General features: G+C 36.7%; 1 protein-coding gene across 5 annotated transcripts in view; it reads right to left on the reverse strand.

Annotated features, from left to right (window-relative positions):
• Positions 1-13,542, reverse strand: part of CRPPA (CDP-L-ribitol pyrophosphorylase A) — a 283,050-nt gene that overhangs the window by 152,749 nt on the left and 116,759 nt on the right. For all 5 annotated transcript variants that reach the window (XR_011539068.1, XM_070615818.1, XM_070615820.1 and 2 more), the window contains exon 6: positions 10,701-10,798. Coding sequence is in view for 4 of the 5 variants with exons in the window: in XM_070615818.1 (XP_070471919.1) it covers positions 10,701-10,798 (98 nt within the window). In the remaining variant the exon portion in view is untranslated. The remainder of the gene's footprint in view (positions 1-10,700; positions 10,799-13,542) is intronic.

A 13,542-nucleotide genomic window follows, 5' to 3' on the forward strand; every position in this document is an offset into this window, starting at 1 on the left:
GATAATAGAGAAAGGTAGCTTCATATCTTGATACAGAATTTTATTACAGATTCTGAAGAACAAATCTTAAAATGTTGCTTATGGACCTATTTCTGCACTCCACTGCAACTCCCCTTCTGCAGAGCTCATTTCTCCATCACCGTCTCTCCTCTCTCTTTCCTTTCCTGACAGAGGGCTACTGGCCACCAACTTCATCACCGTTGCTAACTCTAGTTGTTCTAATCTCTGCAACATCTGCTATTTGCCCTTCTTTTCCCTCCTTTTGTAAAAAGTTTTCTTCTTGTTGCGAAATCAATTAGAATTTCTTGGGGGTACTTTGTGTTTAAACTCTTCTCATCTGTTTACATGATTGATGGACGCCTAACGGCTACCTCTTTATCTCCAAAAACATATTTGGCTGATGTCCAGCTGGAGAGATATCCCACAATCTTGCTTGTTCATCATCCTATCACCATTAACCACAACTATTTATCTGACTCCCACCACATATAAAGCACTGTGCAAGGGCTCAGTGATAAAAGAGATGGTGAAAAAGATGGGCATAAGAATAAATAACAATAAAAAAGCAGGATACGCAGAATGACACCACTGTTGGTGAGTAATTTAGTAAGTCCAAGAACCAGAAAAATAGGGACAACTTTATGGAAAGAGTAATATCAAACTAACATAAAACTGACAAGTAGGGGCCGCATGGGATCAAGCAGAATGCTGAGTGAGAGAGAAAAGTACATAATTTCAAGGTGTGAGGAAGACAATATGATGAACCACGATAGAGATAACATTGTCACTGAAAGGTCCAGTATAGGTCGTGAAAGATCTGAAATAACTAATCAAGCTGTATAGACTCTGTTTGACTCACATGCAGTGAACAGTCACTGGAGGTATACAGTATCAATGCAAGAAAGGGAAGGAGGAGATTTTTAACCTACGCAGACACATACTTACAGGCTTTGGAAACAAGTTTTCAAGTAATAAGATGCCATGGATAATTTATTCTGACCACAAGCTCAAAGGAGGACATTTGATTCAGTTTTCCTTGAACAACAAAAATCCTGGACCTATGATTTAGCCAAAGCCACGAGAACAATAGAATAATCTACTTTGTATTACAAAGTAGAGTTATACTGCATGCAAATAGTTGAAATGAAGTGCATCTTCAATGATTAGGGCAAATATTAATTAATAAGTATTAAATTACATTTTAAAAACACTATGTATCCTATATTCAGAACCAAAAAAATCAATAAAATGAAGTGAAATAGTGAATAAGCTCTAAAACTATATCTCAATTTAAATAGCATAAGAAAATTAGTATACACATACTCATCAAAATCAGCTGTTGAAGGTTGGAAACTATAATCCATACACCAAAGAGCAACTTTTTTCAGCTTTTTATATGGATTTTCCTTCTAAACGTATTTATCATGTGTGTAAAATCAATTAAATCCCTGAATTAGAAGATCTGATATTTACAAATACATAGCCAAAGCGAGATGTTGACGGTTCTTTTGGTTTGTTTGTTTTTAACTTATCATATCAGTTGTCTAGAACTTGTGAGCAGTGACCTCATTCCTAAGTAGACAAGGAGGTAAAATACCATTTTTACAAATTAACCACCTGGTTCTTTTAGGAAGAGTAGTATTTCAATACGTCCCTGTGTCTCAAAAATATAGAGATATGAAAGGTGAAGATATGTTAAGTATATAAAGAAATAGGAGAGAAAGTAGCATTGAGGAAGGTTTATCCTTACTCTCTCATTAATAATCATATTCTACAACTATGACAAAAAATTATAATTATAAACTTAATTTTATTAAATATAGCATGAACATAATTAATACCATCCAGTGCAACTAGGTGGTCCAATAATTTTGGATCTTTTTACCTCTGTTAAACTGATCAGGAAATCTGGCTAACATCCCAAATAAACTGAATGGGTTTAATTGAATGGTCTTCAGCTAGTTTCTGTAGTCTTGTACATACATCAAAACCACATAGTCTAAATGAATTAATTGTGCTGGCATTGTTCAGAGTCAGAGGGCCAACAGTAGGGTTCACAGTGTTATCTCACTGTTATTAAACTATACTGTACAGTGTTCAACTTCAAAAAACGAGAAATCTTAAAAATGTAACCCCAAATATTGTCATAATGTGTCAAATAAGCACTGAATAACCCTATTTTGAATGGGCTTTATGATGCTGCAATGGCTTAATTTATTTTCTTTCTTTTATTTTTTCTTTTCCTCTTCACTTGCTGTTTTTGGTGTCTTGTTTCACTAATATATCACATACGGAATTTAGTTAGGTCTATAAGAAAAGGCACAGATGCATACACTGGACACAACCTTGAGGGCATTAGGAAAATAAACTAGGTACCACAGGCAGCCTCAACAAGACCAGGGCATGCCTGACACCCAGGAAAACAAATGATTTTTCAGTTACATCCTGCTTGTCATTTGTGGTTACACAAAACAATAATTAAACTATGTGCTCCAGGAAACAGGAAGAAGTGGCCAAGCAAAATACACAAAAATCCCCTACAGTCCCTGTTTGTTCAGAACATAGATCAGCATTCTTTAGGAGCTTCATTTCTTTTATTAAAGGAATGAAAATTGGGTTGAACACACCTGTTTTTAGGGGTAATGTTATATATGAAAACATTAAATACTACATTTCTTCTTCTACAGAATTTTACTTTCAAGAAATAGCAGCCAACATAATCTTTTTTTATAGACGTAAATTGGATCATGTCATTTCTAGCTAGACTTCTATACTTCTTGCTCTCAGGACAAAATACAAGAAGTAGTAGTAAGCTTAACGTGGCCTACACAGCCCCATTCAGCCCTTCCCCACCTCTATCCTCACCTCCCACTGCACCACCCCTACTCTGATCACTTCACTCCAACCACAGCGCTCTTAGTTCAACACTCATGAACAAAGCTCTTTATGTGCCTTTCACATGCTGCTCTTTCTGGATTTCTCTTTAAATATCTAACTCTTGATTAGCCTTTGAGGCTTAACTAAATGCCACATCTGCCAAGAGATTCTATTTCACTGCCCTCCACTCCAATCCAAATCATTTTCCAGGAATCTCTTATGTAAGTGATAATGGCTCAACACAAGGTTGACATAAGGGAAGGCATATTGTAGAAAAGAAACCATATTGTAACTTTGAATGACCTCTGACTAGCTGGCCCAGACATGCTCTGATTTTGTGGCCCCTCTCAGGGGCTTTAAGATCATAACTTTGTTCTTTTGAGTTCTCTAGGAATGTGATGACCCTGGGCAGAGAGCCTATGCTGACAGCCATCATCAATGACAACTGAAAGATTGGGGTATAGGGCATTGCTCCACTCTCTGATGCATATACAGTAAAACAAAGGACTATGAGGAACTGGGACCAGAAGTCTGCCCCAAACCGGAGATCAGATGGATGCCCCACCCACAGACCAGCCACCTCCCCTACCTGGAGACCAACCCCATATATAACTGGCCTGTAGTCTTTGTTCTGTAAGATGGTTATTTCAGACATTAGTCAGCCATCATCCCTCTTGCTAGCAAGCTATAATAGAGAAACCCTTTCTCTCCTACCACCTTGCCTCCTAACTATTAACATGTCTTGCTGCAAGCAGACAATCCCCCTTGGGCAGTAACATAAACACAGTTTACTTTTTCCTTAGAACAGTTATCACAATTTGTTTGTTTGTTTAGTTACCACAATTTGTAATTCAACATCTTTTTGCATTGGTTTACTGGTTTATCCCCAAGTGGATGGTCTGCTCCTTGAGGACAGGGAATCATACCTAATTGTTCAGCAGCCTATAACCAGTGACTAAATCTTGGTTGGCATTTATTATTTGGTAAATACATTAGAAAATTAAGGAATTAATGAAAGACTGATCTTCCTATTAATAAATTCCTTGCTATTCTCAGCACACTATATAGCAACAACCACTTTTCAACATTTGTTGAGAGTTTGGAAGAAGAGGTCTCTTCCAGCAGAGTCTACTGTCCTGATATATCTCTAGAGAACTCTACCTCCAAAGCAGGTAGGCTCTGTCAAACACTTCAAACTCCTTAAGAATTCAAAGGAGGAGTATAACAAGCCTGATCATAAAGTCTTCAAAGTTAAGTATAAGTGAAATGTGCATGTGTATGGAGGGTGGGAGAGGTGTCCCTTGCCCAGTTAGTTCCTTATCTTACTTTTCAGCAACCTCTTCCATGTATTTGTGTGTATCATTACATTAGAGTTGAGATACTCAGTTCACCCTTAAGGTATGTCTCAAAATTTAACACAGATAATTACAATAAGCATACCCAATCTCTTTCATCAGGAAACTTTTTTTTTCATGCCAATAAAACAATCCTCCCATTGTGTGTTGAGCTGCTCCACACCCACATGGATGTGCCCTACAGGTGGCTGGATTTCAACAGTGGTGACTTCATCCTTTTTATATGCTCTTTTCAAAGAGAGAAAAAAGTTCTCAGAGGTAAAAAAAATCTTAGAATATGTGGCATTTTGTGTTTCTATAAGTTATGAGCTGAAAAATGCCAGAAGATATATTTGCCCTTATAAGGGGAGAGAAAAATTATAGAAAACTAGATAATTCCTTCCCCAAGGAGACAACTTCTTTCTGACCTTAGATATAAGTCCTCTGTCAAACTTTAAAATCTGTCTTTTATTTCTTTCATTTCACCTTTCTTTGAAGAATATTAAGTAGTAGAAACCAAAATGAATCAACTAGCTTCTACAGGCATTAGCTTTATGATCTTAGGCAAATCGTTAAACCACAAGGTTTCCCTATTTCTATCTATATAGTAAGGGGGAAAGTCATAGGGTTATTTTAAAGGATTAAGGAACAGAGCACTGTCCCTGGAATACAATAGGCACTCCATAATTGTTAGAGTTGTCATTGTTTAAGAGAAAAAACATTCTGATAAGCTGTGTGGTTTAACAGTTTTTAGGCAGATTAAGAAGCCAGGACAGATGTAGCAGAAATGAATGACCTCTCCTTCCAAGGTCAACCAAGTTTAACAGGGCAAAATTCAGGTTTACAAGTTCTACATTAACTCCTAGTTTATGGGGGAAAAAAATCCAATATATCTCCTCAAAGTAGGATACTACACTTCAGAGATTCTTGAGAAACCACGGTATTTCTTTCTTTTGAACATCAGTACACTCCTTGGCTTTATTATACAAATAAAATTCCTAACTTCAAGTCAAGCTTCATTTTGTAAAATTCCAAAGTTGTTATCTGTATTTATAGATAAATTAGATAGTTGAAATTAAGTCAGAGAGAAATTTAAGTGATTAAAAATTAGAAATAACAAGCAGAGCACACACAAAGAATAAAAGGGAAGAAGATTCTGAAAAGATAGTTGTTTTAGTCTTTGAATCTCTGCAGATTTCTCCACAAAAAGACATAACGCAAGGAGGACTTCAAAACCAGAAACCCATAGATAACATCTACTACAAAACCAATATTAGTGGGTAGGAATAAACTGCCAGCAACAATGAAGACCCTCACAGTTAAAAAAAACTCTGCAGAAGGGGCTGGACGGGTGGGCTAGTGGTTAAGTTTGTGCACTCTGTTTCAACAGCCTGAGGTTTGGATCCCTATGTGGACCTACACACGGCTCAACAAGACATGCTGTGGTGGTGTCCCACATGCAAAATAGAGGAAGATCGGCACAGGTGTTAGCTCAGGGCCAATGTTCCTCATCAAAAAAATGGAAAAAAAAGTGACTGGGGGTGGGGAAGGCTCAGCAAGAGAAAAGAGAAAGTTAGAAAGGAAGCTTAGTAGAATCTCAGAAACCATTTCCGAAGCTGTGAATAATATGTTAAGAGGATCATCTCTCTCTTTAGTAGGCTCATTTCTTCTAAAGCTCAGTTAATGTTCAGTATGTTTTATCAGATTATATGGCAGGTTACCTAGAATTATACTATGAACTAATCAACATAAAAATCTAAACAAATTAGTTTAACTCTTTTCTCTATTGGAATTTGAAAATTTGCTAGGCTGGTTTATACTGGATAGAACTGCATTTAATTCAGATTATAGTCATTTCTTGTTGAGAGTATGTCCTCAGGCTGTTGGCTTTGGCTAGTTAACTCTTCTTGTCTGTCATCAATTCCAAAACTCTTCGGATTTTTTCTGATCAACTCTGATGTTTGCATATAGAATTTCTGGCAGATTCAAGTATTAAGAACTAGTTTCCATATAAAACAGACTGTGCCTCCACTTATTCAACTAAGGAATTAGTTTGGATGGATTATTTCAACGAGGAACTTTTAGTTACACTAAGATAAATTTCTGATATTGAGAAAAGAATGAGACATATACAGTAGTGCCTCACATGCCACAGGAAGCTAGGACTGCCATTAGTGGGCATTTCCTTTATCACCTTAGTAACAGATACGTGATTGTGGTAAGCAACCTCTAAAATGGCCCTCCTAACAATTCACATATCTCCCAGTTTTCACCACCTCATATAATTTCCTCCTCTTGAGTATGGGCTGGACATATTGACTTGCTTCAAATGAACAGAAAATGACAGAAGTGATAGGATTAGGTTACAAAAAGACTGTGTCTTCAATGTCTCTCTAATGTGAGGCAGCCCTGTGGAGAAGCCCAAATGGCAAGAGATTGAGGCCAGCCAACAAACACATGAGTAAGCTTGGGAGCAGAATCCATTTTCACATGGAGTATTCAGATGAGACAGCAGCCTCAGTCTACAGAGAAGAGCTTGTTTGAGAGCAAATGAAAGACCTTTAGCCAAAAGAACTTGGCTAAGCTGTGCCTAGATTCCTATCCCACAATATATTTATTACCTGTAAGGTAATAAGTGTTTGTTATTTAAAGTTACTAAATTTGGAAGTAATTTGTTATGCAGAAAGCATAATACAATACATAATACAACATTCAACTTAGTAATAACAAGTCATGATCATTTATCCATTCATTTATTTTGTCAACATTCGATAAATATCCCCTTTGTATCAAGACTGCACTAGGCTCTGAGAAGACCTCAGATGGGGTTGGATAGTGTCCCACAGACCAGAAAGGTAAGTGGAAAAGCTCCCTGGGAAAAATGGCATCATAAATGAAGGCTCTAGAGGTAGGAAAGTAATACCAAATTTGAGAAACTGAAAGAAGCAGAGCTGGCCTGAAGAGTGCACAATGTGGAGATGCAGGGTTATTTGGCAAAAGTACCAGTTAAGAGGATAGACTTTGGTTTCACATGAATGCAAATTCATCTCCACTGTTCCCTGTTCTGCCACTTCATAGCAATGTTAAAAATGACAAGTTAGACATCACCCCTGTGCCTCAGTTGTCATCTGGAAAACAAGGATAATAGTAACTATTTCAGAAGGTTGCTAAGAACATATGCTATGGTACCTAGTACAAAATAGGTGTGAAAATTGTTGCCTATTATTGTTGCTGTTTTTGTTATTTTTATTAGCAGTATTGGTAATGTGAGAGATCTTATAAGACATGGCAAGGAATTTTTATATTAATTTAGGAGCAATGGAAAGTCAAGAAACAGATGTAAGTGGGAAGTAATGTGATAAGACAGACATTTTAAAAGTGATCATGCTAACAGTCACATGAATGAATGTGAGAGGGGCAAGACTGGAGCCTGGAGGTCAGTTAGCAGACTGTCGTGATAATCCAGAGAAGAGCTGGGGTGCGTAGGATAGTGGCAGTGGTGATGAAGAGAAAAGGACACAGGTGAGGAATATTGAGGGGTAGAATTCAAATGTTATGGAATTTGATTTGCTTTAAGAGTGAGATAGAGGGGCTGGCCCCATGGCCTAGTGGTTAGGTTTGTGCATTCTGCTTCAGTGGCCCAGGGTTTTGCTGGTTTAGATCCTGGGAGCAGACATGGCACCACTCATCAGGCCATGTTGAGGCGGCATCCACATAGCACAACCAAAAGGACCTACAACTAGAATATACAACGGTGTACTGGGGGACTTTGGGGAGAAGAAGAAGAAGAAACAAAAGAAAAAGAGTGAGACAGAGAACGAGTCAAAGATTACACCAGGTTTAGAGAATTAGGTAGATAATATACATGTTCAGAGATTGAAACCCTAGCAGATGGAGAAGGAATGAGTGGAGCAAGACTTTGTGAATGTGAAATATTATTGATATTTAAGCGTGATACTGTGAGGAACTTCTGATTGAACATACAGATCTGAAATGCAGGATACCGAATAATTAAACACAGGGCTAGAGAATAAATTTTGTCTCTAGCAAATAGAGGATACAAGAAGCCATCAGTATGGTTTTTTAAAGAAATCCACTTATCTATTACAGAAACCTAAAAATTATCCACAGAATCCTGCAAAAGAAACTAAGAAGAGGAAGCCAAAAATGAAAATGGATGATCAGAAAAACAAGATGGATCCACGAACTGAGATTCCGTCTAGAAAAAAGACAAGAGAGTCAAATGTTACAATAAATCAAGGTAAGGACTGAAATGTCTTGTGAATTTCCCATAGGGCAGTCACTGAGGACCTCACTGAGAGCAGGTCCTATGGAGGATTGGGGTGGAAGTCAGAATGGAATGGATTAAGGAATGAGAAGGTAAATTATTCTAAAGAAGTATGGCTACAGAATAACCTTGGGTTAAGAGAGGATTATTCATTTTGTTTTAAAGGAAGGAACTTGAACATGTTGGAATGTTGATGGGAGTTGGGGGCGGGGGGAGGAGAACTAGATCTCAGGAGAGAGAACAGTCCTAATGACTGATTAATTGAGTAATAGTCTTAAAGACTGAGTAAAGGCTTAGAGAAGCGAAAAGTTAGACCAATACACAGATGGAGTTTTACCAAGCGGGTGCATTTGAAGGACAAAGGAATTGAAGATATTGATAGAAGATCCATGATCCACTGAAGTGATGGATCATGGAATCTACGTTGGGTAAGAAAGGATGTAAAACAAAAGCTAGCTGAAGGAGAGAGAGAAGAGAGGGGGCCGGCCCGGAGTTTCATATAAAATTGAAATATGGCAGTAGGAGTAATTTAGTAAAAGATATGGGATGACAAAATATTGTGGTCAGAATACAAGGAATAGCCTTAGAATTTATTTTTCAGTACAGTTAAGATGATGGCAATATCCAGACTGGGCCCAATGGGTAGATAAATGAAGTGCACTGAAAATAAAGGTCACAGGAAATAAGGATAAGGACCTGAGAGGCCAGGGGCTAAATAAATCACATAGGTTAGTAATGTACCATCGTGTATATGCCTAAATCCCATATCATTTCATCACTAAACATATACAGGAAAAGAAACAACAGAAAGTGAATATCATAACAATTGTAACCAAAAGGATTCCTTGCAGGGTCTAATACTAGAAAGACTAATCAAGGAATTAGTCACACAGAATCCAACAGCTGGGTGTTTAACTATAGTATAAAATCCCAGCTCTCTAAACTTAGGTTTGGGTTGATAACCAGGGTTCCAATAATATTCTTTCAGGGTCCCATCTTATTGGCTTGTGCATTGATTGGATAAAGAATGAAAGAGATTATCCAAGAGTAAAAGACTATTTTTGAGGCAAAAGGGTGCTTCAGTTGGTGAGGCAGTGGGAGGTTACCTACAGTGAAATATTCTGCAAGTGCAGCAGTGAAATTGGGGCAGAGAACTTAGGAATAGATTTTCAACAGGTGGACTTGAGATAGAAACTAGAGAACAAGGTGATAAAATTTCCAAGGATACAGAGGGAAGTCAAGGGATAAAAGCAACACAGAGGAGAAGATTGTAGTATGACCTTTACAGCTAAGAGACAGCTGAGATGGCTGTCATTTTCTTTCCAGCTTTGGGTTGTTGCTCCAAATATTACTGGTAGAATTTGGCACTGACTGCCTTCTGGGGCATACCTGGGGCAGTTTGTTAAAACCTTAGATTCTAGAGCTTATCCTAGACTCTGGTTCACTAAATTTTTACGTATTCCAGGAAGGTACGTTTTTAGCAGTTCATGTATCTAATATAGGACTAAAGTTTGGGAACTCGATTATCTACTACTTAATATCTTCACACCTTTGTCTCAACTCATCATTGACAGGTCAAACATTATAGATCATGTTCATCAAAAACTTACTACATGCCAGATGCTTTTCTAGGCACTTTAAATGTATTTATTCAACCCTCCCAACAACTTTACAGTGTGGATGTTATTACATTTTCAATTTAAGATAATGAAATTAGGCAATAAAGCCAATATCTGAGCACAGGCAGGCGGATAGCAAAGCCTGTTCTCTTTCTAACTGTGCTATCATGATAAAATCTGCTAACTAAAATGAACTTTTTCCTTCTGCTTTAACTAGAATTTAATCACGTATATTGTTAAAAAAAAAAATTCATCACATGTTCACCATAAGCTCTGATTGGTGGTTATACATTTTAATGAAAACAGGGAAATTATTAAAATTTAATAAAATCAGTTTGGCAAACAAAACATTTCAGAATACAAAGTTGTCATAAAAATAAATAATAGAAGTCCTCAGTGGTAAAGGTTGTAAATAATTCCTATAGACTTCCTCACGCTTATTCCTACTTCTTCCATTTCCTTAGCCCTAATATTAGATATGAGGTTAACTAGGAAGTTGTTCAGTTCAAAAAATAAGGGAGAGAGAAAAGAGATATACATTCACCTCTTCAATATCATGAAACTTGATCTTTGAATACTCACATTTAATTCTTTTTTTAGCATTTCTTCAAGACAACGACCTACATGCTCTTCATCTTCTTTTGCATCCATAAGTATGCAAATCTGTTGTGAAATTCTTTCTGAGATAAAAAGGAAAAATTGTTAAGTTTCACACAGAATATGAAACAAAGCCCTCGTATGCTGAAACCTATGCTTACCTGCAGTTCCTGACTGTTGAACAATGGGGAGGTTTTGCCTTTGGGCCAAGTGGCGTTACTTGGACTACACACTGAGATGTCCTTTACTCTTCTTACCACCCAAGTCAATAAGATGTATTTAACACTTTGTTCATGCAAAACCAGGGCATTGTGCAAGCAACAGAAAGAAGAGATCTCAGGATACACTTGAAAGGAAGTAACTGGAAGAGGCAGTTATTTGGCGTGCCGACTCAATCCTTCCACGTTTATAAGGAGTCTCCCAGAACTGGATAGAATCCTACCTCCCAGGCAGATCCTCCCTTTAGGCTATGAGATTATCTCCTGTGTGCAGCTCACTGTGCCCCCTAGTGCCCTGGCTAAGTACAGCATTTTCCTTGGCATTCCTCTAGATTTAGCCAATTCAAAGGAATAGTTTCTTCCTGTTTAGCTATTACCAGAACAAGTCCAAACAGCCAAATGGATTTTCTTCAAATTTGGAAGACTTATTTGATGTGACCTGGTTTAAGAACAGAAGCTGTATGACATAGTGATATTCACCCCTGGAAACCCCGGAAACTGCACTCTCTCAAAAGATCTACAGTTCTCCTCTACAGTAGGCAGATCTGAAATACTAAGAAATGGCTATATTGCTGCCAACTAAGGAGACATTGCATGGTATTACGACACAGAGAGAGAAAACAGACTAATTTCAAACAGGAGTCCCAAATCAAAAGTTAGTTTGATTAATATTTAACCCAGCTGCTTCTTACATGGGCAACTCCATAAAACATGCTCTATATAACCACTGATCTAGCAATAGTTAATGATTCTTCCACGCAAAGCTGGGGATAACAGACCATTTAAAATAATAACATGACCACTTAGTAGTACTCTTATTACTAACCACCTCCCTCTTATCAAGAACATTGAACATTCCAGGAGCTACATGCTATATTAATGCCAATCCTCATGATGATCCTGCAAACATTCTGAATCCATATATCAGATTCAGGAAACCTGACTTCAGAGAAATAAAGTAACTTGCCCTAGATCACAGGGTTATAAGTAGTATAAAAAGGATTTAAATCCAAAGAAATTAGGCTTACAAACCCACAGCTATTCTACAGCACTAAAATATAAAGAGAGGGAAAAGACATCTAACATTTACTGAACATCAGGCATTTTCACACGAAAGGTCCTAATGTCTTCATACTCATCATCTCATTTAATGACTTGAAATAAATATGTGTTACTAGTTAAGTTTTATAATTCCTGTTTTTAATCACAAGGGTAATTCAGGTCTTCCCATAGTTCCTGCCTTTTCTATCATGCTTTCTACTTTGTAACAATTTCTGTAAAAGAATGTGACACATTCTTCATTCATTTGTATGCTACAAATTCAAGAAAACTACATATATATAACCATAGGAACTCAAACGCATTGAGAGGACACCTCTGTTCTTGGATGCAGATCTGCTCCGACTGGTTATATTACCTTAAAATTACTTCATCTCTTTAGGACTCTCTTCACTCATCTGTAAGGTTCCTACCAACTTTAAAGTGCCTATAATTCTAAGTTACATGATCCTTATAAAATTAAATTTAATTAAGAACATAAATGAATGGTCCAGATAGTAAGTGCTATGGAATATCATTGTGGTGAGAGAGAAAAATAGATTGACAATATCAGATAAATCTTTATAATGAAAGTGAGTTAGGAGCTCACTCTTGAAAGGTGAATAGGTTTTGCTTAGGAATGGAAGCAGGGGGCTTTGAAAGTAATTAAGAGGAATAAGATAAAAACATTTTTTTAATGTATTGAGGTAGGAAGAGTATGGGCATAAGCTTAATATGACAAGAGACAAGTACTCGAAAGCCATGGGATGATTTAGTAGTGAACTATAAAATGGGACATTCAGTAAATCAGATCATAGAAGTCCCATGCTGTCTTAGATACTAGAAGGTCCTGAAAGCTTTAGATTGGAAGATAATTATCATATAAAGCAGCAGGTTGAAAACTAAGTTAATCCAAACTTACACGTAGTGAAACCAAATGTTTAGAGAAATTTTTGGACTAGCAAAAATCCAGACAGTTGTATTTCCAAATGCTTCTCACACAAGAAAAACAATTAATTAATTAAATGTGTAAATACAAAGTAATTTACTACATATAACAATGTGATGGCACCACGATGACTTTGGCAAATTTATGAAATAATGAGTGAAGAATAATTTTTTAAAGCAAAACAACATTGGCAGATCTTCCCTTCTTTGTTTCATCATATATCCTTTATATAATTCCAAGTTCTATCAAATGTAAATCAACAATAAATTAAAACTGATATATTACTACTCCCCTCCAAAAATGAACTATAAATAAAATGAAGTAATTCAAAAATCTATTTGCATTTATATTATGCTATGTTTCAGCTATTCTAAATAGAAAGCTTTTTTTGTTTGGGAATCTTTGCATTGCCATATACATTTTATAATAAGTTTCCACAAAAGCACTTGCTGAATATTAGACAGAAATGACACCTTTAAGATAGTAAGCCTTCCAAATCATGAACATGATATATTCCCCATTTATTGAGGTCTTCCTTCATTTCTCTCAATGATGTTTTATAGTTTTCAGTGTACAGTCCTTTTGCAGTTTTTGTTATTTATTCCTGTTTGTTGATTCTATT

This window comes from Equus przewalskii, chromosome 4, assembly GCF_037783145.1.
Source record: "Equus przewalskii isolate Varuska chromosome 4, EquPr2, whole genome shotgun sequence".
NCBI classification, from domain to species: Eukaryota; Metazoa; Chordata; class Mammalia; order Perissodactyla; family Equidae; genus Equus; species Equus przewalskii.